Source organism: Trichechus manatus, unplaced genomic scaffold, assembly GCF_000243295.1.
Source record: "Trichechus manatus latirostris isolate Lorelei unplaced genomic scaffold, TriManLat1.0 scaffold00140, whole genome shotgun sequence".
NCBI lineage: Eukaryota > Metazoa > Chordata > Mammalia > Sirenia > Trichechidae > Trichechus > Trichechus manatus.
In genome coordinates, this window is record NW_004444076.1 from 3950912 (window position 1) to 3974811 (window position 23900).

Below are 23900 nucleotides of genomic sequence, written 5' to 3' on the forward strand. Positions count from 1 at the left end.
TCAATGTAAAAAAATAATAATAAAAGATATTAAGCCCAGTTGTATTTACGATAAGAATAAAAGAAACAGGACTGGGTTGATCCCAGCAAAATAATTAAGAATCAGACTTCTACACAGGCATAACTGGGAAATATCATTCAACTTTTGCAAACAGACTGAAAGGCAGTCAAGCCTATGATTTAAAAGATGAACTAGTAATTCTCCCTATAAGTCTTCTGTAGGATGTAATTTAAATATGGAAACTACCTTATTCCAGAATCGCAATTATTTCTACAGTACTAAACATATGACTTATGCCTCCTTAAAAAAATACAAAAAACAAAAAAAACACCAAATCTGTTGCCATCAAGTTGATTCAGACTCATATCGCCCCTAAAGGACAGAACAGAACTGCCCCACAGGGTTTCCAAGGCTGTAATCTTTATGGAAGCCACAGCCACATCTTTCTTATGCAGAGCGGCTGGTGGATTTTAACACCTGACCTTTTGATTAGCAGCCAAATACTTAACCACTGCACCACCACGGCTCCTTACTTAAGCTCCACATGTCCCCAATTTTTTGGAAAGTGTGACAGTGTTGTGAAAAGAGGCATAGGTTCAAGCCCTCATTCCTCAGTTCTCCACTGATTATCTGAGTTTAGGCAAATAGGCCACTGGCTCTTCTTTCCTTATCTGTAAAACAATCTAGACAAGATGACCTCAAAGGTCCCAACCAACAGGAAACATTCTGTGCTTCTCTGTGATTTTTATAATTTAATAAGTTTGGCATATGAATTTATAAAGTAAATAAAACAGCATTTCCCCCAACTTTTCTTTTTCAAACATTCCTTTCAACAGTCACACACCCTCCCTTTGATTACTTTCTTTTCTTCCAATTCTTAACAAGAATAATAGTTTGATTCTAGTAAAAAGACCCAACTTAATGGTCTGAGACTGGAGGAACCCCGGAAAGCACGGCCCCCAGATTCTCTATCAGCCTAGAACTAAAACAATTTACGAGGCCAACTCTTCAGACAAAGATTGGACTGGACCGTAGGACATAAAATGATACTTGTGAAGAGTGTGCTTCTTAGCTCAAGTAGATACATGAGACTAAATGGGCAGCTTCTGTCTGGAGGTGAGATGGGAAGGCAGAGAGGGTTAGGAGCTGGTTGAATGGACATGGGAAATCAGGGGTGGAAAGGAGGAGGGTACTGCCACAGTATAGGGGAGCAATTAGGGTCACATAACAATGTATATATAAATTTTTGTATAAGAGACTAACTTGAAATGTAAACTTTCACTTAAACTACAACAATAAACAAAAAAAGATTAATAGTTTGAAAGTAGTTGACTCCAAAATGTACTTACGGATCTGAACGTTGTTTTTTCACGTCCACTGCTGCTAAATCCTTACACTGCGCCACAAAAACATGCAACTCCTTCAATGAGTCCACATAGTCGATGGCAAACTGAATATTCCCTTTAACTTCCAGATTGCCAAAGTCTCCACTATAAACACTCATCATACTGCCACTCACCTGAAAGCATCAGAAACACACAGAGTTTGCCTCTATCCCATTCTTGAACCCAACACGAGGATCATGGATAAAATCCTTGCTTGCCATGATTTCTCTAACTTGCATATAAAAGCTATTAATTTAATGTAGCATAAAGACATATCCACTAGCTGTTCCTTGGAAACCCTATGGGGTAGTTCTACTCTGTCCTATTGGGTCACTATCTATCAGAACTGACTTGACAGCAACTAAAAATAACAACAAAGACCTATCAACCCAGACAACCTGACATGATATACATGACCAGTGTTTAAAAAAATTTTTTGCCTTTAAAAGACTTAGATGAAAAGTGAAATACAAAGTTATTTAGTTGCTGGCTCATTTCAAAGCAGGGTGATTCGTTGCTAGGTGGCACTCAGATCCCCATTTTTAGGCATGCACTGTATTTAAAAGTCAAAGACAGAGGATGTGAGAAACCCCAGGACCACAAACCACAGTGACACACCGCTCTATCAAACTTTCAAGGTACTAAAAAGGAATTTTACTAAGTTATCCATCCACTGAAAAGGCTTACTGAGCCATGTGCTTTTATAGGTTAGAAAGGGTAGAAAACGGATGATTGATGAAGGAGGTTTAAAACCTTCCCAAGGGCAGACACTAGATTGTTATCAGCAGAAACTCAATTTAATTAAACAGATTCCAAAACAAAATAAATAGCTGGATAAATGCCAAGCCTGTAAGAATTTAAGCACAGCTTTATCATTTGATTAGCATACCTGTGAGATAAGAGTATGCATATGTGTTATCAGAGAAATACTTGGATAAATGGATGCAGATATATTTATGTCTGTGTACATATATGTATATGCATACACACACACACTACATGCACACACAACTACCTCATTTTATGCAAGAAGTTTTATATAAGTCAAATTTTCTTAAATCAAGTCTGAGCAATTATAGAGAGCTTTCCTTTTAAAACCTTATTCTAAATCCTTCTATAAGAAAAAGAATCACCTCGCCAGTTCTTTTAGGAAAATTGGTATTTTTATTCATCAGGTACATGAAAATATATCTAATGTAAGCAGACTTTACTATAAACCAAAACCCGGTGCCGTCAAGTTGATTCCGACTCACAGTGACCCTGCAGGACAAAGAAGAACTGCCCCATACGGTTTCTAAGGGGTGGCTGGTGGATTCAAACTGCCCACTTTTTGGTTAGCAGCTGAGCTCTTAACCACTGTGCCACCAGGACTTTACTATAGTTGCCCCATTTGTTGCACAGAAAAATTGAGTAGTTCATCTTGTTGGCAGTTTAGGTTTGTTTTTGAAGTACAGTTTCTAAATTTAAAAAAAACACACACACATTTGTAATGGATATGACCCCTTCTACACACACACAAAAAAAAAGAGAGAGAAGACGAGAAAAAAGGAAGATTTAGCTAGCTAGAAGCTAACTGTGAATTAGAGAAGAAGCTCATGCCCTTGGAATCCGAGAAATAATACAATAAGAGGCTGTTTTACAATGAGCAGGAGCATGGCAGAGCAAGGTTCACAGCAGAGAGGTATTAACACGAAGCGTTTGTTTACATACAGAAGACAAGGACGTCATGCCAGAGGAGCTGCTAAGATTGGTTAAAGAGCTCGGGCTCTTCTTGTGTCTGCTGAGCTGGTAACTGCTTTCTGATGCTGTATCTGTTTCTCTGTCATCACTCTACAAAACATCATATAATACACACAGTATTTAAATTCAGAATGAGTCAAGGTCAGAATCTCTGTTTAGGCAAAGATATTATCTCAGTAACCCACTGATCTCTGGTATTTCCCAAGGTCAACGGACGTTTAGTGATAATTGCCAGAGAATGGGCTACAGGATGGGGTGGAAAGTCTGCTCTGAACCTGACCTAAGGAGGACAGTGGCTAGTTACACCAAAATAACAGTTATTTTTTCACCAAAAGGTGCTACAGACGGCAGCGCTATTGCAAGTTTTCTTGTCACTCTCTTAATATTATTTATTTATGTTGCTTTGAGAACTTTCATAATATATATGAGAAATTAACTTTACTCAGACAATAAAAGGTCTAAGATTCACTGTCAAAAAAACAGAAAAAAAAAAAAAGTTCATGCTAAATTCCTCTCATTATTAACATAGCCCTAACTTCCCTAAAAATCAAATCTTTTACTTGAGATGCTATTATACTAGGAAAAAGAAATTCCAGTCTGATCCTTTTCAACTAAGGGTTGTTTTTGTTTATTCTGTGCCACACTTTATATTGGTGCTATTGTGCTTATCTTATGCTGTTAAGGGGAAGTATATGAAGTAAGTATTCTACCCACATCTCAGAAAGAAAAGGCATTGAGATACTTATTTTAACTATGTCTCAGGAAATATTTGCCTAAGATAAGAAAGGAAGTGGCAATAACAAATTTTATTATATTTGATCGCAAGTTTATTGGATAGTAGTTTAAAACATTTATGATTCAGAATGAGCTTCTTTTGGTTTGGAGGGTTTATGGGGAAGTTCAGTAGCTACTGTGGTTAAGGGAACACCTTCATGTAGCAGTTAGTTCATGCCAGCATATTCCAGGGCCATGCAATTATGCATCAATATAATGGATGCCAATTCTAATGCAGATTAAGAAAAGGGGTTAAAGAACAACAAAATTAATCACTTACATGAATAAGAAAATAATCCCCCCTCAAGGATTAAAAAAAAAAAGTATATATTTTTAATGTGTTTCTGTTGTCACACCCTCTCCCTACATGCTTACAGTCCATTTTCCTCTATTAGAGCATGTACTACATTCTACCTAGTATTATCAGGCTTATTAATGAACTACTAAAAGAACAGGACCCTGTCTTGTCAACCTGGAACAATGCTTTTCACATAGTTGGCACTCAACAAATGTAACCAATGCTAAGCCTCACAGGGACAGTGAACAAAGGAAAAAGGCCTGATTTCACCTCCACTTCCTTTTAATATCCAGTTCAACCCTAAGTATTTTGATAAGGGTAAAATGATATGGCTTAATTTTGGCATCTGTGATGCACAAACCCAAACGATCTGGTCTCTCTTTTGTGTAGAGCTATGACACGGCAGGTTAAAACTGAAGGGAGGGGGTGAAAACAAAAACCAGGAACTGGTGTCATTTATTTCTCCAATTATTACATGGTTCATTCACATGACCACCCAAATCCTGCTGTGTTGGTAGACCAAAGCTGATTTACAAAGGTATAAAACCACAGGAACACCATGGGGTGCCTGCCACTGGGTTCCTGCTAATGAGTTAGTTCCAAAGGATGAGCGATTCTTTCTACATGAAACTGTAATGTGGGCTCTTAAGCATAATGCAAGAGCTGAATGTTTGCAGATATGGTTCATCAAGGTCCAAGAATGGACAGAGTGGTGTAATTCACTTGGTGCTCAGGAAGAGGGGAGCATAATGTATTTGTTGTCCAGAGCTTTCCTAACATTCTACCTACTAAGAGAATAAAGATGAAGCCTTTTATTTCACCACCAGAAATCAGACCAAAACTGCAAACAGTAACAGGTAACGTTTACTGAGTACTTACTATGTGCCAGGCACTGTGCTACATGCTTTCCCTGCATTATCCACTGACTCCTCATAACCTTATGTGGTAGGTACTAGGAAACCAGACTCAGAGAGGTTAAGGATTTTGTCCATGATTACAAGCAGCGAATAAGTAACATAAGTAGCATAGTCAGAACTGGGAATGTCTGACCTAAAGTTCACGCTTCTAACTACCTGACTGCAAGAACATGAGATATTAAGTCAAAACATCTGAGTCCCAAATCCACTCTTTAGCAGCTGCTGGATTTTGGAAAAGTTACTTAACCTTTCTCAGTCTCTTTCCTTTTTTATAAAATGGAGAAAATAGTATCTATCATGTTCAGTTAGTGAAGGTCGGATTTTAGAATGAATATTAAGTGCTTGGTACATAGTAGGTACTCAACAAATAGTAGCTAATAGTAATGTTCCTATTTGAGATATGGTATAGTGGTGGGCTCTGGAGTCAGATCTGGGTTCCAGTCCTAATTCAACTCCTTTCTAGCTAAGTGAGGTTACTTCACCTCTCTAAATCTCAGTTTCCACACCTGTCATACCTGAGGATAATGATGGTGCCTACCTCCCAGTGTTGTTAGGGGGATTAAATGAGATAATGTATGTAAAGTACCTAGCACCTACTAGAGATTCTTTAAAATTTGCTACTGTCATTGCTATTTTTATTATTTTAACAAATGCTTTTAAGCTAGTTATACTACCTAGACTAAGTTTTTACAAATTAACTAATTACAGAGGAGTAGTTCACACCAACATATTTCTGCCTTGATTCTTATTTGGCACTCACTTTGAAACAAAAGTCACATTCCCAAATCTATGCAATTTGACTTCACTGAACAAAAAGAGTCACTGTTTGAGTTAAATAAAACATGCCCTGCCTTGATCCAGGATTAACAACACTACCTCTATTGACTTGGAAAGCAAGGGCCAGTCCTGCTGACCTCCTTGGTCTCTGCCACAGTGGCATACAAATACACCAACCCGGGCATAGCAAATCCACCTGTCTGGCTCCATTTTTCTGAAGTATAAAAGACAAACTTGCCTCATCTTGGAGAAATGCTGGAACAGACTTGCTCATCCTTTTGAGTTTGTCGGGGTGGGAAAACTGATTACCAGGTTGTGACGGCACTGTGGAAACTAAAGAGCAGCATTTCCATTTCAAAATCAGACAACACTAGGCATAAGATGAAAACACACTTTTCTTTCATCTATGAACAGACATGTTTTTGTAAAAAGGTTAGAAGCACGGTAGTTTACATGCACAGCATCATAAGGTAAGCAACATGCAGTGTTCATAAACTACATAGAGAATTAGCAAGGAGTTGAACCAAATAAAACATAAAAATTGTAAAAACCATTAGTTTTTATTGAATTACAGCTGGACTTGAATTATACAGAAGAATATTGTCAATGTAACGTATTTTTTCACACCAGAATGTCTAACAAGATCTAAACCGTAATTTATTGGTTCATCTCCTCAAGACACATTATATTTCTAACGTGCTGCAGGCTGAAAACTATTTCATCTGGACAGTAAGGATCTTTGTACACAACTCAATGATAAAAGTGTCCTGCTATTGAGTGTCTAAGAGATGGTTTGTTTAGTGATTATGGGGATTACTTTTCTGATAGTGTTTCACTCAGAATTATGAAAGAGTACAATCCAAAACTAATTAATTTTTTGAAAATAGAAATTATTTAGATACCTGTCAACTCAGAGAATGATCACTAGAGGTATCCCAAGGACAAGGATGAATGATTCAGGTTAGAATACTCTAAGAATTTAATATGAAAATACAGTGTATGAATTCTTTCTGATATAGTGAGTACATGTATGGAAGGTACAATAAAATGATAAATTCTATTCCTAATTTGCATATCTCTAGCAAGAAAACTATTTTCTTCTTTGTCTAGGAATCATGTCGAAGCTTTTTTTATGGTGAACTATAGCTTTTATATGGAATGAGTTAATGTTCTTCAAAGTACTTAGAATACTGCCTGGCACATAGTAGACCCTATATAAGTATTTGTTAAACAAATAAATATTACCTGATATTATTTAAATTATCTTTCAAATGTGATGCATATATATTGACTTAGCTTTGTCTTTTAAAGGGATACTAGTGAAATAGCCAAAAATCAAATTATGTTTCTACATATAACTCAAAGGAAGGAGCCCTGGTGGTGCAATGGTTAAGGGCTTGGCTGCTAACCGAAAGGTCAGTGGTTCAAATCCACTAGCGGCTCCTTGGAAGAAAAGACCTGGCAACATCTGTTCCTATAGAGATGAGAGCCTAGGAAACCCAGTTGGGCAGTTCTACTCTGTCCTACAGGGTTGCTATGAGTCGGAATCACTTGATGGCACATAACAGCAATGTAACTCAAAAGGCTTAAATTGAGCCCTAGGCAGTAGCTAATTTTTAATTAAAAGAAATCTAATAAAAGAAAAACAAAGTTAGAGCTACACATATTAAGTATATGCTTGTTTACACAGTAGTTCTCACTTAGCCTTAGGATCATAAAGGTAAACGCACATTAAAATACATTCACAGTATTTCACTAGAATGATGTCTACTTTAATCACTTCCCATTAAACAAGAACGTGTGTGAGTGTATTGGGGTGACATATACGAGCAGCAGTGTTAGATCAGGGCCCAAGAAGTCAGAGTATGGCCCAATGAGTATGCAATTTTTTTTATTATAATAGAGTTATTATTTTTAAATTATATTGTTAGATAATAACATCTAGGTCAAAATCAATTTTATCCACAACTCAGATGCAGTTAATTTTTTATTTATGAGCTTTACTTATGTTTTGATCATATATTTGATTTTTGTCTTATGGTAAGAATACACTCTTCACCTAGAGAAAAGGAATAATCTCAGCCCAGGCACTAAGGGTCATTCTGGAAAATATCATAAACAGGGAGAAATTAATTCACCCAGGGTTCAGCACACAGTTATTTTATTTGCCTTGCCTAATAACTAAGACAATTAAGAGATAATGAATAAATATGTATGTGTACAATTGGTCTCTATTCATCTGGATCAACAGAGGAAGACGGAGAGTCAAGAATAGAAGGAGGATATGGAATGTGTGTTTAATTATCTCCATGAACAACTTGTCTCCTTTGCCATAAGACCAGAAGAATGGGATGGTGCCTGGCTACCATTACTAAACATTTTGATCAGACTCCATAGAAGAATCCTGATCAAAAGGGGGAAAATGTAGAACAGAATTTCAAATTCTCATAGACTCTAGACTTTCTGGAGCCATGGCAGCTGGATGAACCCCTGAAACTATTGCCCTGAGATAATCTTTAAATCTTAAACCAAAATATCCCCTGAAGTCATCTTAAAACCAAATGATAGTTTAGCTTAACTAGTAAAACAAGGTCTGCCTTGAGCATTATGCCCTTTTAAGAACTATCTACATGAGATCAAACTGACGACAGCAACTCAAAAGATTAATAGGAACCTTAGAGGGCAGTGAGTTTATGTTAATGAGGGAGGAACAACTCAGAAAAGGACAGTGAGAATGGTTTTACAACTCGAAGAATTTATTCAATGTCACTAAATTATATATGTATAAACTGCTGGAAAAAAGATACATATGTATAGGCATATGTGTCAATATATAGTTTGTTTTCACTCCTAAGACTAAGTGTTGAATAAAACATAGCAAGATAAAATAAGATGCCCAACCTCAAAGCATCTGCCAATTCAAAAGCAACTGGAAAAGCCTCTTTACCTAACACTCTCTATGGGCAAAAGTCTTGCTTCCTCTGCAGCAGCTAAAGAGAGACAGCGCAGTTCTTAGGTAGTTGTCAAGTCATGTGCCAACGCTCAGCATCTTCAGAGGACCTCATGAGCAAAGTTTCAGATTTCATACTAGATGTCACTGACGTCTAGCATCAGCACTTTATCTAATGGCTCCTTCATTTAGCTACTCTTCTCATTAAGGCCTATTAGTACATCCAAAGACTGCTGGGAATTATTATTTAATATACTGCGGACTCCTGAAAGCAGGGACGTGTATCCTTATTTTCATACTTCCAGTGCCTATGTTTAAGAAACTGGCTGAAACTGGGAAGCCAAGATGACACACGTGCACTTCTGGTATTGCTTTGCTAGGTTCTGCAAACAACTTTTTAGTGTGCTATTTGTCCTTATGACAGTAGTCTCAGCTAAGAAAAGGGAAAACAAAGGATTGTCTTTATCTGGTGGTGGATATTAATTAGTTGATAAACATTAGTTACCGTAAGTATACATTTTTTTTTTAGATTCAGTTTTAAACCTCAGAGTTTAAATCTTGTACACAATAAAATTTGCTTATACAGACATGTAGAGAGACATATACAACCATCCTACATATTGTCAAAGTGCAGTTCTTTTCTTAGATCCAAATAAGGTACAAATTGCTTCATCTTTAGTCTCGTATAGAAACCATAAGAGATCCAGTACTAAAGACCATATGGCAACATAAAAGCCAAATGAAATTAGAAGGTGCCAATTTGATTTAAGCAAACCCTCAAAGAACAGAGAGACTGAAAAAACAGAATAATACTCAGCAATAACATATAAGATATATGTTAAATAATATATATGTATCTTTTTAATATATAACTCTTGGTGGAATACGAATCAGCATCTTTCAACACAGACAGTAATAAAGTGTTTTTAATAAAACCGTTGTCAGAATGAAATAGTTTTGTAAGCTGACGGAGTTTAGTGCCAATAATAAATGCTGCATTATTTATTAATGGGTTAGTTATTTCAGTATATTTAACCATGTAGAGTGGCAAAGTTCAGTCATTTGTGAAAAAGATCCTGCTACTCACTTCCTGGTACGCATTCATTTGTATCTGGCTCCTGATCTGCTTTTTGATCTACTCAGAAGAGCAACATTGAGAATAAGTACCATTTTAACAGAAGGAATAATAAGACATGAAAGTAAAGCTCAAATGTCCGTTCCACAACTGAGACTGCAGAATACAGCTGACAGGTTTTCAGCCTGCTTTCATCCATTCCCCAGTGTGACTCTTCATTAGCTTCTTTAGGTCTCCTGTTCAACTAAAAATCCAAGATCCAGACAGGAGATGTTTAGCATCTTTCCTTTAATTCACTAAGCCACAGCATGGAAAATGGGAAAGAGCACTTGACTAGGAGTAATGAAGCTGAGAGTCCATTCCAGGCCTTCCCACTAACTGCCTGCCTATGGAAGTTTAGACAAGTCACCTAGTATCTCTGAGGTTTCCTTATCTGTAAAATGAAGATGAAAATCCCTGCCCCTCAATGAGATTGTTGTAAATATAATAAGAAAAGACAAAATTATTACATAAAAGTAAGGAACTGATTAATGATCTGGAAAAGCTCAGTGAATATACATTTTTATGGATCTAGAGAAGGTGATTTAGCAAAAACAAACAAAACAAGAAAATACAAAAAATCCAGCAGTACCAACATACAAATATGAATTATACATTTGCATAAAAGCAGAACTGTAAAAATCAGATCCATTTTCATATCTCCCCCGACCAAGGCACTATTACTCTAATCATTTCATAACTCATTCAAGTAATACCCGATCCACTGACAAGCTTCAAGATCTTCTGGCCCCTTAATATTCACAATCAAATAATTTCACCTTGGGTTTATACTTAGTATTTGTTCTGAGCAGAGGCAGGATGTCCACCCTTGTTCTGGGACCCTTTCCTGTGAACTTAAGGCTTTGCTAGTTGTGCTCACAGAATCTAATTGCTGAGAACTGAGAATCAAACATAAGAATAACTTAACCCAGGAACTCACTCTACTTTTCTGCCTCTGCAAGGAGTTCTGCAAGTCAGAATGGCAAATATCAGCCCATACCCATAGAAATACAATTTTCTGTTTATAGAAACCCTTGCTTCCCAAGGGTCCCTGGTGAGATCCTCACAAGGTAGCACCAGCAGTAGCCTTAAGAATACAAACAGTTAGTACAAAATGCACCAAGTCAGAGCCATTTTATAATAACTTAACCACCATTCACTACATAGTGGCAAATGACATTCTTCTATTTATCCAACAGCTGCATCCCCGTGGCTGCCCAAATCACCCCAGAATCTAATGCACAGACAGACATACAAACATATAAAGATATTTACCATCTTCAGCACTACGTACTAATTCTTCTGGCAGATTATCTACTTTTGCTTGATCTGTTCAGGAGAAATTAACAAACAGTTAACACAGTTGACACTGGGAGAGAAAGAACAATGAGACTGTTCCTGGAAGCCCCCGGAGCTGGAAGCAGTTAGTCAAGATGCAGTGAGGGATTGCAACCAAGATGTCTTCCCCAAAATACTTTCTCTGTAGATTAGCTACTTGAGCCAGTGCCATACATAGCGGGAGCTCCCATTTCAGCCCAATGCAGCTTACATCAGCACACTGCTGCACACTGACTCCCAAGGGTTAGAGGGTTAGCTCAGAGCAAGCAATCAGCTGGCCGGCAGCAGGAGAAAGCACAGGCTGCAACAGCCTCTCTATTCTTCTGGAAAGGGTAAAATGCTAGCCATGACTAAAACCTTCCCAAGCCCTTGGTCTATTAACAAATATTTGTGTGTGTGCATCATCGTTTGCATATGCCTCTGGGAGGCTTGCTTGGGAAGTCAACTGAAGAGATGTAACTGGGGACCAGCTGCTAAGTGGAATCTTGGCAGGCTAGTGTGAGAGTGGGTATCAGTATTTGGAATACAGCATGCAGGAATACCCATCAGCTGATAGTGGTTTTTTTTTTTGTTTTTTTTTTTAACCCTACACATTCCTGAGTAGTTTAAAGCTGCACCACGGAAATAGTCCCACGCTTCACAGGCAAGAGGTTTGTTAAACGGGGCAATTGTTGCTGAGTTTTTTTCTTCCTCAGGGCCAACATACAGACGAACAATCAGGGCTGTCCAACAAAGGACTGGACTCGCCTTCTCTGGAAGTATTCAAGAGGATGTGGGGGTTGGCCACCTGTTGAGGAGGCTTTAGAGGGAATTCCTGCATTGGGGGGAGGTTGGAATGGGTGACCTTCAAAGTCCCTTCCAATCCTGAGATTCTAAGATCCCTGGGAGGGTTAGGACTGCATTCCAAATCAGCAATACTGTCTTCAGAACCCTGGGAATCTCTATACTGAAGTTGTTTAGTGTAGCGGCTTTTTCTTTTCCTTTTTAAACTCTGACATTTTAGTCTCAATTGCAGATTGATTTAAAAACATTACATATAACATCACAATGTCAATTATCCATCACATGAGTTTGGCACTGGTTAACTTCTGCTCAGTAAATTTTCTCATGACCCTCTGTAATCCCAGGGGTACATTATAGCTTAAAAACAGTAACAACAAAACCCCTAGATGCCATGATTTCTAAGTCTACTTGCTGGGCACACAAGTCCCTATATAATGATGCTTTCTGTTAGTTCTCAAGAAATCCTTCACCAATTAAAGCAGCAGCCAGTGAGGAATAGTGTGCCAAAAGTGCCCTGCGTCAAGGCAGTATTTGGGCGTATAGCTCCAGGATCCAAAAGAAATGTGTCCACAGGAAAGTAGGGATAAAAGAAAACAGAAAGTCCTTTGAAGCCAGGGACTAATTCATTTCCATATCCTGCAAAATTCACTAATAGCGAACACTGTCCACTGTCACTTCACAAATGCTCCTGATAATAGTCTGCTGATCTTGAGTCTCAGTTCTGCAGTGTGACACTAAGCAAATTACTTTACCTTTCTGAGTTTCATTTTCCTCATCTGTGAAATAGGGATAATAATTCATCCTCCAAAGGGTTCTTGTGAGGATTAAATGAGATAATATATGTAAGACACTTAACCAAGTACCTGGCACACAGTACTAAACAAATGTCATTTATTACTAGTAGTATTACTACTCTCACAATCCTTTAAAACTCAATGGACTTGAGAAAACATCCCAACTGGGATTCTTTGATTCAAGCAAGCCCAGTGTTCTAGTAATCAAACCTCATGTTACTTTAAAAGCAAAGTTCCAACCCCTTTAGGGTGAGCCTCTTCAGTTTACTTAGGAAAGGTTATTCTCATCTGCTAACTCCCCCTTTTAGGGGTCGCAGTGCACAACAGCATGCGGTCAGGTCACAGAAGAGTAAGCATTTTTAAGCTCAGATGGGCATGAACAGTGGGGCAATCTTAATTCTCACTTGATGAATCAGATGAAATGTCTTCTAGACTTTTGGAAGTCATTTTCCTAGCATCACTCCTTTCCATAGTTTTCAAAACAGGACTGGTTTCTTCTTCTGAACCTGTTACAAGACAAAACCGATGAACGCTGCACAATACAAAAAAGAAAACCTCTTAACACCCAATGGACACTGAAATCGTAGTTTGAAGGTGGTATCATGCCATAAAACAAAAAAACCCTTTGTCGTTGAGTCGATTCCAACCCATAGCAACCCTATAGGACAGAGCAGAACTGCCTCACAGAGTTTCCAAGGAGCAGCTGGTAGATTTGAACTGCTAACCAAATGAGCTCTTAACTACTATACCACCAGGGCTATTTTTATTTACTGTAAGAAGCATTTACTTCACAGAAGAAAATAAAATTTCTCCACTATTAGTATGTTCTTTAAAAAAATGAAAGATCATTTTCCTGGTCAAGGAATATTTTGCAAACATGAAATTCATATAGGAATAAGATTGCCACATTAACAGAAATGTGATTCCTTAGATGTCTGTGCATCTATTTTAGGCACATGATTTTTCTATGCCAGACTTTAAATCTTCCCACTTAACATACCAGCTTTAGAAGAGAGTCGTGAAATGATTTTAGGGGCATTATAAAAAATTAGCTGAAAACCATGGAAGAAAAATTCAGATGTTTAACATCTGTGTATAATAGAGTATAGCGGGTTCTCCAGATCAACAGATGTAGGCTTTTTGGGTCTCATGACCTAGTAAAAATTTCCAACAAATATGCTGAGAAATAACATGGAGAAAGCCTTTTTAAAAACCTTAAACCAAAATAGCCCCTGAAGTCATCTTAAAACTGAACAACAGCTTAGCTTAACTAGTAAAAAATGTCTGCCTTGGGCATTACACTCTTTTAAGAACTATCTATGTGGGATCAAAGTAACAATAGGAACTTGAAAGATCAGATAGGAACAATAGGGGGCAGTGAGTTTATATTAATGAGGAGGGAACAACTTGAAAAATGTAATGAATGTCACTGAATTGTACATTTAGAAACTGTTGAACTGGTGTATGTTTTGCTGTGTATATTCTCAACAACAAAATTAAAAAATTAAAAAATGAGGAAAACCCTATCATCTACTAATGCCTTTATTTTACCAAAGTAAAGGCATTTTAGAACCAAAAAAAAGAAAGAGGAAGGCAATGGATTTTCTGTGTTCAAGTTTAAGAGGTTTCTTACTGCAGACCTTCTCAGAGACCTTAATATGCTAATAAATGTACATTATCTCCTAGCACTTCCAAAACTACTGGAACGCAGATTTTTTCTTTTTTTAAGGAGCTCATTTAGTATTGGTTGGTTAAGGGTTAAGCCTCAAGTCAGACATGTTTAGCTTGTTCACCAAAATTATGGTACCCTCATAGTTAGGTTCCTTCCCTGGCTTTACCCACTCCTCCCATTGACTGTTTTAAACTAATACAGGTTAAAAAATACACTGCTGTTTTGAGTCGATTCCGACTCATAGCAACCCTATAGAACAGAGTAGAACTGCCCCACAGGGTTTCCAAGACTGTAATCTTTACAGAAGCAGACTGCCACAGCTTTCACCCGCAGAGGAGCTGGTGGGTTCAAACTGCCAACTTTTTGGTTAGCAGCTGAGTGCTTTAACTACTGTACCACCAGGGCACTTAGAGGATATAAAAATCATGTCTATACCATTTTGTATCTCTTACTTGGCTTATAATTTTAAAATCCTTTCTCTGGCTCTATCTGAGTGGTTATTTAACACTGATTATTTCATTTTTAGATAGCCTTTTTGCTGTTCAATCAATTATGCTGGTATACTATAAATATGGCTATAGACATTAGGCAACAGTCTCCAAAGTAAGTGCAAATTGGCAAGCCCTCCTCTTATCGGTCAGTTTACTTTAGTAACTCATGGGGTAGTTAAGAAGAGTCTATGTACCTCAACAAGTTTAACATGCTAGCTTATACTTTTACATGTATCTGATTTCAGAGACTAGAAATAGTATTTCACTTTTCTTTTCTTACCAGCAAGGTTTGTTAAAGAAGGTTAAACTTGACTGGGATTAAAGGTTAATTCTTTAGACAGTTTTTAAGAATTAGGCCTAGCAGCTACTTACAAGGGAACCCAAACCCCAGAAATCAGCCACTCAGTAAAGCGTATCTGTTCTCATTGAAACCAAAGGGAGCTAGAAAATGGCAAACAGGAAGAAAATGACAACAATAAGGAAGGTGATCGACAGTGGTAGTTACACAACTTTGGTTAAAATGTCCTGGCTAGAAAGCATCCTCTATCATTTCATCATTCTAATCAGGTAACTTCTCATTTCTATTTGTTCCCGGGTTTCTCTGATAAAATACCCAACTGCTGATCAGAATAGCAAACAGACCAACTCTGTGTTTTATAACCTGGCTGAAACCAGCACCCCAAGTCCACTTAGATGAATGTGGTAACCGAGAGAGAGAGAGAGAGACAGAGAGAGACAGAGAGAGAGACAGAGAGAGGGACAGAGAGAGACAGAGAGACAGAGAGAGAGGCAACAAAAACACCACAGAATAAGGTATCTGAGGGAAAGTTCCTCAACTTTGTCCTTGGCATTTAGCTATCAATGGTTGCTATGAGTCAGAATCCACTTGACGGCAACAGGTTTGTTTCGTTTTGGGGTGGGGGGGTGAAATATTGCTCCTAAAAGGGGAATTTTGTGACCATTTGTAGCACCTTTTTTTGCCACAAATCTTACTGGAGACTTCTATGTAGACTGCCAACTAAGAAGGAAATTCTCATTATTTCCAGGAGAAAAACTAGCTTGAATGTTTCAAAAGTGCTTTCTAATCCCAAAAAGCCTTAAAAATATTTTTGAAACCTGAAAATTCTATTGGTACATTAATGAAAAATAAGATCAGACTCTAAAACACAGCTTTGTGGTAAAGCTGTCTCTATGTTACTCATCTGATTGAAGAATACAAAATGAAATGTACTTTTTTAAATTTATAAAGGCTCAGAAGAAGTGAAGTTGTAAGAATTTAGCAACATCAGGGAGTGCCAAATTAATCCCAATTAAAAAAATATATCATTCATCAGCATTCCAAAAAGTAGACTCATTAATCAACGGATTAAAAATTTCAAAATGCTCACTGGAGGTATTTCTCCAGCTTTCTGCATTAGAGCTGATGTTTCCATCTGAAAAATCAGAGTTAGAGAAATCTTTTTCTTCTTTGTCTTGTTTCTTATATGGTGATGCCAGAAACAGCACAACTTTACTTGCTTTTGTAGAGCTTTCTCGGTTCATCAGAAGAGAAATGGGTTGCCTATTTTGGGACACACTAATGGTTTCAGGAGGCTCTTGGAAGCCATGCTGCTGAAAATTCCCTTCTCTTCCTGTAACCTCACTTTCCCTGTCTCTTTCCTCTAGGGAGTATACAGTTTCAATGGTCCCTATTTCACAGTCCACATAATGTTGTGGGGTTCCAAAGCGTTCAACCCCACTTTCAGGACCATAGAGATCTACCGATAAATCAGTCATGGCTTTATCTCCTCTCAACTCTTTATCATACTGGTTGACTTGAGATTTCAAAACACTACTCTTAACCTTCGTTTCAGAGGCCTCTGAGGCTGTCCAGTAAAAATGGGGCACTGTACCCAAGAACTTGGCCTTCTCTGACTGTGAGGGCTCCTTCTCAGGAGTTTCTTCCTTCACTGACATCTGGAAATGATAAGGAGCTTCAGATACTTCTTTAAGGAGTCTCTCTAAACCAATATCAAAGGCACTCTCAGTTATTGATGGAGCCTCAGATTTTTCTACTGTTTCTTTTATTTCCTCAGGATGAAATTCAGAAGCAGCTCGCCTGGGCTCCTCAGTACTACCTATTAACTTTGATGCAGAAAGAGTCCCTGTATTGCTTTCATATTTTGAGCGGGAGTTTTCAATTACTTCCTCCAGCAGTTTTTCTAAGCCAGCACTGAACGCGAGGAGTTGTGATTTGGGTTGAATAACTGTTTCCCTCACAATTTCTGCCACTTCCTGAGGTGGCTCTTTGCTATACAGAGCAACAGTGGAACCAGATGAGCTAAGGCTCTGTTTTGATGGAGACATTTGAGCCACTCTGTCTGTTGGCGCATCAGATCCAATTTCGTGGGTTTTATCAGGAACTAAACTGAAGGAACAAAAATCCTTTCTGTCTAGAACTATGGTTGTAGTTCCTGGTGTGATAACTCCCAGAGAAATTTGGGGTCTACCTGCTGCCTGTATTCCTTCAGGAAATTCTACTTTCACTTCTCCAGGGACTATTTCCCTCCCAGATGAATAATTCAACTGAGCTTCTCTAAGTAGCTTCTGTAATGCAGCATTTATATCATTCATTGCAGTTTTCGGTGGAAGAAGGACTTTTTCTACAGTTTCTGAAATTTCCCTTTGAGAAGGCAGTGCCCTATCCTGCGGAGCAAGATGAGCATCCTGGGAAAAAGGCGTATCTTGGGGAGATGTGGCCTCATCACCAAAGGAACCCTTTCTGTGAAGATAAGAAGCTTCTGCAGCCATCTGAAGCAAGTTCTCTGTATTTAGCTGGCACTCACCACTCTGAACTTTTTGGGGGACAGCTGCATTTCCTGAAGACTCTTCCTCCTCTGGAAAAGGGGCTATTATCTCTCTCTCTTCTGAAGTGTTGTGACTCTGTTTCACCACTTTTTCAAAAAACCTACTCTCTTCAGGCGCAGAGTTGGTTCTGGTGGTAACAGGTTCCAGCTTGGTTTGCAAGGAAGAGAGTGGAATTTCAGATGCTTCCTTTAGGAGTTTGTCTAGACTAGCAGTGAAAGTGTTACGTTCAACCTTTGGAGGAACTACTGTTTTATCTATGTGCTCACTAATGATCTCTTTAGGTTGTCTGGCTTCTTCCTCAGCATCAGCCAAATCTGTCTCTTGAGGCCATGCTCTACTTTCAGAAAAACCTGGTTCAAGCTCTTGTTTTACATGAACTTTTCCACCAGAAGTTTGGACTGCTGGTGATGATGCTTCTGCAAGCAGCTTCTGTAGGCTGCCATTAAAAGTGTCTTTGTAATCTTTATACAAAACACTGGTTTTCACTACGGACTCTTCAACCTCTTGGTCCGAGTCATCTTTTTCTTTCTTGATTACTGGAGTAACAAACCATTCTGTATTCTTTTCCATGTTTTCCTTTGATGACTCATTTCCTGGTAACTGATGAATGGATGTTCTGGGTGGTCTCCATGGAAGTGTGGTTTCGTCTGGTAGCACCTGGGGTATGCACTTTGAATTTAATGTCTCCATTTCCTCCCTTGTCGTAACTTTTTCATGGCTTAGAAGCACCTCTATTTCATGGGTATTTTTTCTAGATGATTTAATGTCATTGGATTCCTTGTGTTTCTGGCTATTAAAAGGCACAGAATTTTTATCGCTTATTGTGGTACTTTTCTTCTCAACATTAGACTCATTGTCTGAATCAGCTCCTAAGTTCCAAAATTTTCTCAAATTTTCAAACTGAGAGTGATTATAGACCTGTTCTGTGTCATTTTCATCCATTCTTTCTTTTAGGGGCAAAACTTTAAAGTTGAGTTTTGATTCACCAATTAGAGAGGCATTATTCTCCAAAGGAGTATGTATTTCATCGCCATCATTTAAGGGATGCTGCAATGCCAGTGAAGGAATGTCCCTTCCAGAATGCAAACTGTCTGCCACTGGCAATTTTTTTATAGGCTCATTTATGTTGGATGTTCCTGATTTTGGGAGCCTGGTCTCTTTAGGTTTGTTTGAGGAATAAAAACTGGAAAGACGGGATGCTTGATCGTCCTCATCTAGGACCACTTGTTTGGCAGTGACTTGATTATATTCACTCTGGCCTGTAGATAAATTGTTGGTGAGCCCACCCAGTGACTTCACAGGCTGACAGGCTTTAGCAGGTTTTCCCTGGCTGCATGAAGATGAGGGTTTTTTGTAAGTTAACTCGGCAGCAGCTTTTTTTCCTTCCCAAAAGGATATTCTATCACTCACTCTTTTGTATTTCTCTCTTTGCACTTGGTTCTTGGGAAGCTCATTAGCTTCTTGTAGTTCGACCTCAGGCTTCTTCCAAGGAGATTCACCTTTGGCAGCCCCAGGTGGCAACTTGATATTCTCTGCCTCTATGGAAACTTTCAGAATGTTATTTCCTCTTTTGCTCCTTCTCTCTGCTTTCATGTTGTCTTTCAAACTTGGTTCTTTGACAACTGCTGAAGAGTTAAAATTCACTTCTGACTTTCCTCTATTTTTTCCATGGACACAAAGCTTGGACTCTTCTTCATTCATGATGCCAACATCTGTTATGTGGCATGGAACTTGGTCTTCTGTGTTGGATCCTTTGAGAGCACTATACGAATAGTTGCTGGCTGGGGGAGAAATCCCGGTTCCTTCGCCTGTGCTTTTTGAACTTAGGCTATGGTCTACATTTTTACTTCCTTGACTTGTACCATAGCTTTCAAATGGTTGCAATATGCCCCGGCCTTCCTTCGGGGTGCCTTGTTGGGACAAATTCATGGATTTCAATTTGATATTCATATCATCATCTTGGTAATTTCCAGCAGGTAGCAGATCTCCCTCTACCTGGAATGCTGAATCAGATCCCACAGGCTTCAATTCAACTTGGGTGGAAGATAGGGCCTTTGAGCCATTTTCTTTTAGACTTGTGTCATCTGTCACCAAGGCAACAGCAGTTTGTGATTTTAAGTCTGTTTTTTCTTTGGGCTCTATTCCGCTGGGATGTTTGAGGGATGAATTATTGTCATCTGAATGAGAGCTTCGATTAAACCAGTCTAGGACTTTAGATATGGAATCATCAGTTGTCTTCATTATCTCAGTGGCATATGGACCAGAGCGTGAGGAAGTCTTAGCTTTTAGGGCAGTGAGAAGGGGAAGCTTACCTTGCTGATGGTCTCTAGTACTGCGATCTGGCACCTGAGGTGGCTCAGGCACAACACAATGAGACAGTTCATCTGCAACATAGAAATGCTTTTCTAAATAAGAAAAGAGAATGCTTAAAGAATTATTATTCAGTCACTCAAATTATCTTTAAAAAAAGTATATTTTATTTGCACTTTCATATCACTAGCTGTTTATATCACCATTTCTCAGAGATTATGATTTAAATTGTAGGTATTCTACCAAAGGTGCACTATCACAGTAAAGAAAGGTAAATGTGGATTCCTGGAAGTATGGGATGTCGGTCTAATTGGGAAATTTCTTTGAAGTTCCTGGTTAATTTTAAACATTCATATGAATTTTGCATTATGCTCCATGTTGCATCTTAAAATATTCACTTTAATCTGCTCTCAAATCTCTTAATAAAACTGACAACCCATGAAGACATACCATGTTGACTCTATAACTTCGCCCATCCCTAGGCACACTGTTGTAAACCCCAAAGCGGACTTATACCAAAATTTGAGAAGCACAGACTTAGGTGATTCAGGAGTTGGGAAAATGACTTTCAAGTATGACTAACAAGGCATTCTCTCCAGAAAATCTGAGTGGGGTGATTAGGATATTTATATTCCTGGGGCTGACTCCTGATATACTATATCAAAATCTATCAAGATGAAGTCCAGGAATCTATACCATCCTAGTAGCTGTTTTACACACTGGAATTTGAGAACCATGATCTCAACAGGCCCCTCCATCAACCCTCTTTCTTTTCTACAGTTCTTAAGTTATAAGTTGTTTCTGCGAGCCAAATTCAAACCAAAATGAGGACTGATGGAGAATGTGATCTCTACCTGTTCTCTAATAGTTAACTCATGGCTAAGAGGCTAGAAAAGATACTTAAGTTCTTTCTAAGCTATCAAGAAATCAGAGAGAGTCCTTCTGAGCCTTGATCACAGGACACATAACACACCACTTGAGATCAAGGAAGTGAGAGGTATTCCCCCCCTTTAGTTAAAACTCAGGTGTTTCAGCAACTCTCTCTTCCTTATAAATGCTAAGCTATGCAATATAGGCACAGAAATATTCCTGAAAACTGTGTGCGCTGAGTTTTTATGAAGTCAGCCACATTTCAAGTGCACTAGGGGACACATCAGCTAATAAAACTCTATCTTTAATTTTAATCAGCAACTCTGGCTAAATGTGAGAACAACAAAAGCTTACGTAAGACTTGGCACATAGTACATATTGGTTTCCTTCCTTAACTACATATTGTACTATTAGATATATACCAATAGTCGTGGAGTACCTTTTGGAAATCTTTAAGAATTGCATGTTAGTTTGTTTAAAGAATATGATGGAATAAAATGTTTGTGATATACTGTTAGTGAAAAAAGAAATCTGGGCAGTATAATCACAATTTAAAAAATAAATTTATGCTTAAAAATTACTGGAAGGCTCCACCACTCAATGTTAGCAATAGTTAATGACGGTGATGACACCACAGATGATTTTTGTTTTATTCTATGTGTTTCTTCCTTTAAAATGTTTTACAATGAAAGTGTATTTCTCTTAAGAACAAAGTTATTTTAAAAATTCATTGCCAGGTAATGTTTTCTTTCCTAAGAGAAATTCTTTTGTGTGTGTGTTCTTGTCTGATAATGAGTAGGATATTGGCTGTCCTGAAGTTCAGAGCAGAAGTCATACCCTTATGATTTGCACATTTACCATGTTTTTGGTTCTGGTTTTCTATTTATGTTCCATTACATAATTGTATATATTTTGTGGCAAGCAGGGCATAAATGAATAAGCAAAACTTCGTTTATGAGCACTCTCTGAGATCAGAAGGGTTGTCAGTCAATCAAAATGGATTTAGCTGATGCCTATTTTCTGAATTTAATGGTCAGGTTGGGATTAAAAAAACCAGAAAACACAAGTAAGCAGTTAATACAAAATTATAAAGAGGGAAATCAGGTGCAGTTTGAAAAACAGGAGAGGTTTGTCAATCTTTTTCTATCGATTATAAAAAGGGGAAATATCACCAAAGAAAAACAGTTTTCATCTTGCAAATAAATGTTTACGTAAACATCATCCAATCATTGGCTAATGTTTACTCAAACTTTAGTAATTTCCTATAATATGACTTGCTTATTTCTTGAAAAAGAATCTGCTACTTTTTTATTAAAAAAAATTTTTTTTTCTGTTGTGTTCAAATGATTTAAAATGCCCCAGGGCAGGGTGCGAGGGGTTGGGGGAAGGGGTTGGGAAGGTGGTCCAAGATGGCAGAGTAGTCAAATGCTTTGTGTTGTTCCTCTAACTACACAAGACCCCAAAAAACAAGTGAATCAGGTATATATAACAATTCAGGAACCCTAAGCATCAAAGACAAGGCCGAAGAATTGGACTGAGTGACAGGTGGAAGGAGAGACAATTCAAAAACAATGGAAATGGAAAATTACAGATTGCTGGTGTCCTGCTAGTCAAACCTGCACAGTGATGACATGCTGAGTCAAGCCAGCAGCATTCCCAGCCAAGACCCACCCCACCTGGTGCAGCTAAGCAGGAGAAACTCTGCATGTACCTCCAGAGCAAGCCAAGAGCGCTGCTGGCCCTGAGAAAGTTAAGTGCCTACATCCAACCCACCACGTGCACCCCAGGCCCCCGTGCTAGAGCTCCATGGGCCTGAGGGGCACTCCCAGCCTCCTCACTCATCCCCTCTCACCACTCGTGACTACTCCAGGGGCCTTCGACCCACCACGCCCACTAAGCTTCGAGCTCATGGCACCATCCGGAGGCCCTCACCCCTTCGCCCAGCCACCAGTGCCTGGATCCACAGGTTTGCAGCACCTTCTACCTGCTCTGATTACCCATGCCAGCGCCTTGCTGGCCAAGCCAACACAGCATGGCTAGACTGGGTCAAGGCGGGCAGCATTTCCAGCTGAAGCTCACTTCACCTGCCGCAGCTAAGTGGGAGTGACTCTGCACAAGTCAGGGGCCAGACAGGAAGGCTTCTAGCCCTGTGAAAGTTAAGTGCAGGCACCCCTCATACTGTGCACACACGAGCCCCCCGTGCCAGAGGTCCAGGGGCCTGGGGGGCACTCCTACCCTCCTCAAACATTCCCTTTCCCCTCTCACAGCTGCAGTCCTGTGACATTCTACAGCATCCCACCCTCTAAGCCAGGAGCTCTCAACCTAGTCTGCAGGCACCTGCCTCTTCGCCCAGCCACTGGCATAAGGCGTCCAAAGTCTTGCAGCACCTTCTGCCCCCTCCAGTCACCTGTGCTGGTGCCCTGCTGGCCAAACCTGTACAGGGTGGCCATACTGAGCAAAGCAAATAGCATTCCCAGCTGAAACCCACTCCACCTAGTGCAGACAAGCAGGAGCGACCCTGCACTAATGGCCAGAGCCAGGCAAGAGTGCTTCATGCCCTGCAAAAGTTAACTGCACCCACCCTATTCACTGAGCACAACCCAGCCCCAGTACTGGAGGGTCTGGCGGGCACTCCAACCTGCCTCACCCATCCGGCACCCCACCCCCACCCCCGAATGCCCCTGTCCCTGGTCTGTGGCTGCAGCCTGGCAGCATTCATCACTGCCCTGCCCCCGAGATGGGAGCTCAACCACCCACGCTGGGGGCCTAAGGGCCAGCAGAACTTCCACATTCCATCCAGCTGCCCGCACCAGGGGCCTGAGGACTAGTGGTGCCCGCCA

At 39.3% G+C, this 23900-nt stretch overlaps 1 protein-coding gene across 15 annotated transcripts in view; it reads right to left on the reverse strand.

The window, feature by feature from the left end:
• The window catches only part of SYTL2 (synaptotagmin like 2), a 118578-nt gene that overhangs the window by 15512 nt on the left and 79166 nt on the right, over positions 1-23900 (reverse strand). For 4 of the 15 annotated variants that reach the window (XM_023739775.1, XM_023739777.1, XM_023739780.1 and 1 more), the window contains 7 exons: positions 16422-20264; positions 13275-13376; positions 11231-11284; positions 9929-9976; positions 6130-6224; positions 3096-3215; positions 1350-1519 (listed from right to left, as the gene is read on the reverse strand). In XM_023739775.1, coding sequence (XP_023595543.1) covers positions 1350-1519; positions 3096-3215; positions 6130-6224; positions 9929-9976; positions 11231-11284; positions 13275-13376; positions 16422-20264 — 4432 coding nt within the window. The remainder of the gene's footprint in view (positions 1-1349; positions 1520-3095; positions 3216-6129; positions 6225-9928; positions 9977-11230; positions 11285-13274; positions 13377-16421; positions 20265-23900) is intronic. The other 11 variants (XM_004385511.3, XM_023739784.1, XM_023739782.1 and 8 more) reach the window with 9 other exon arrangements.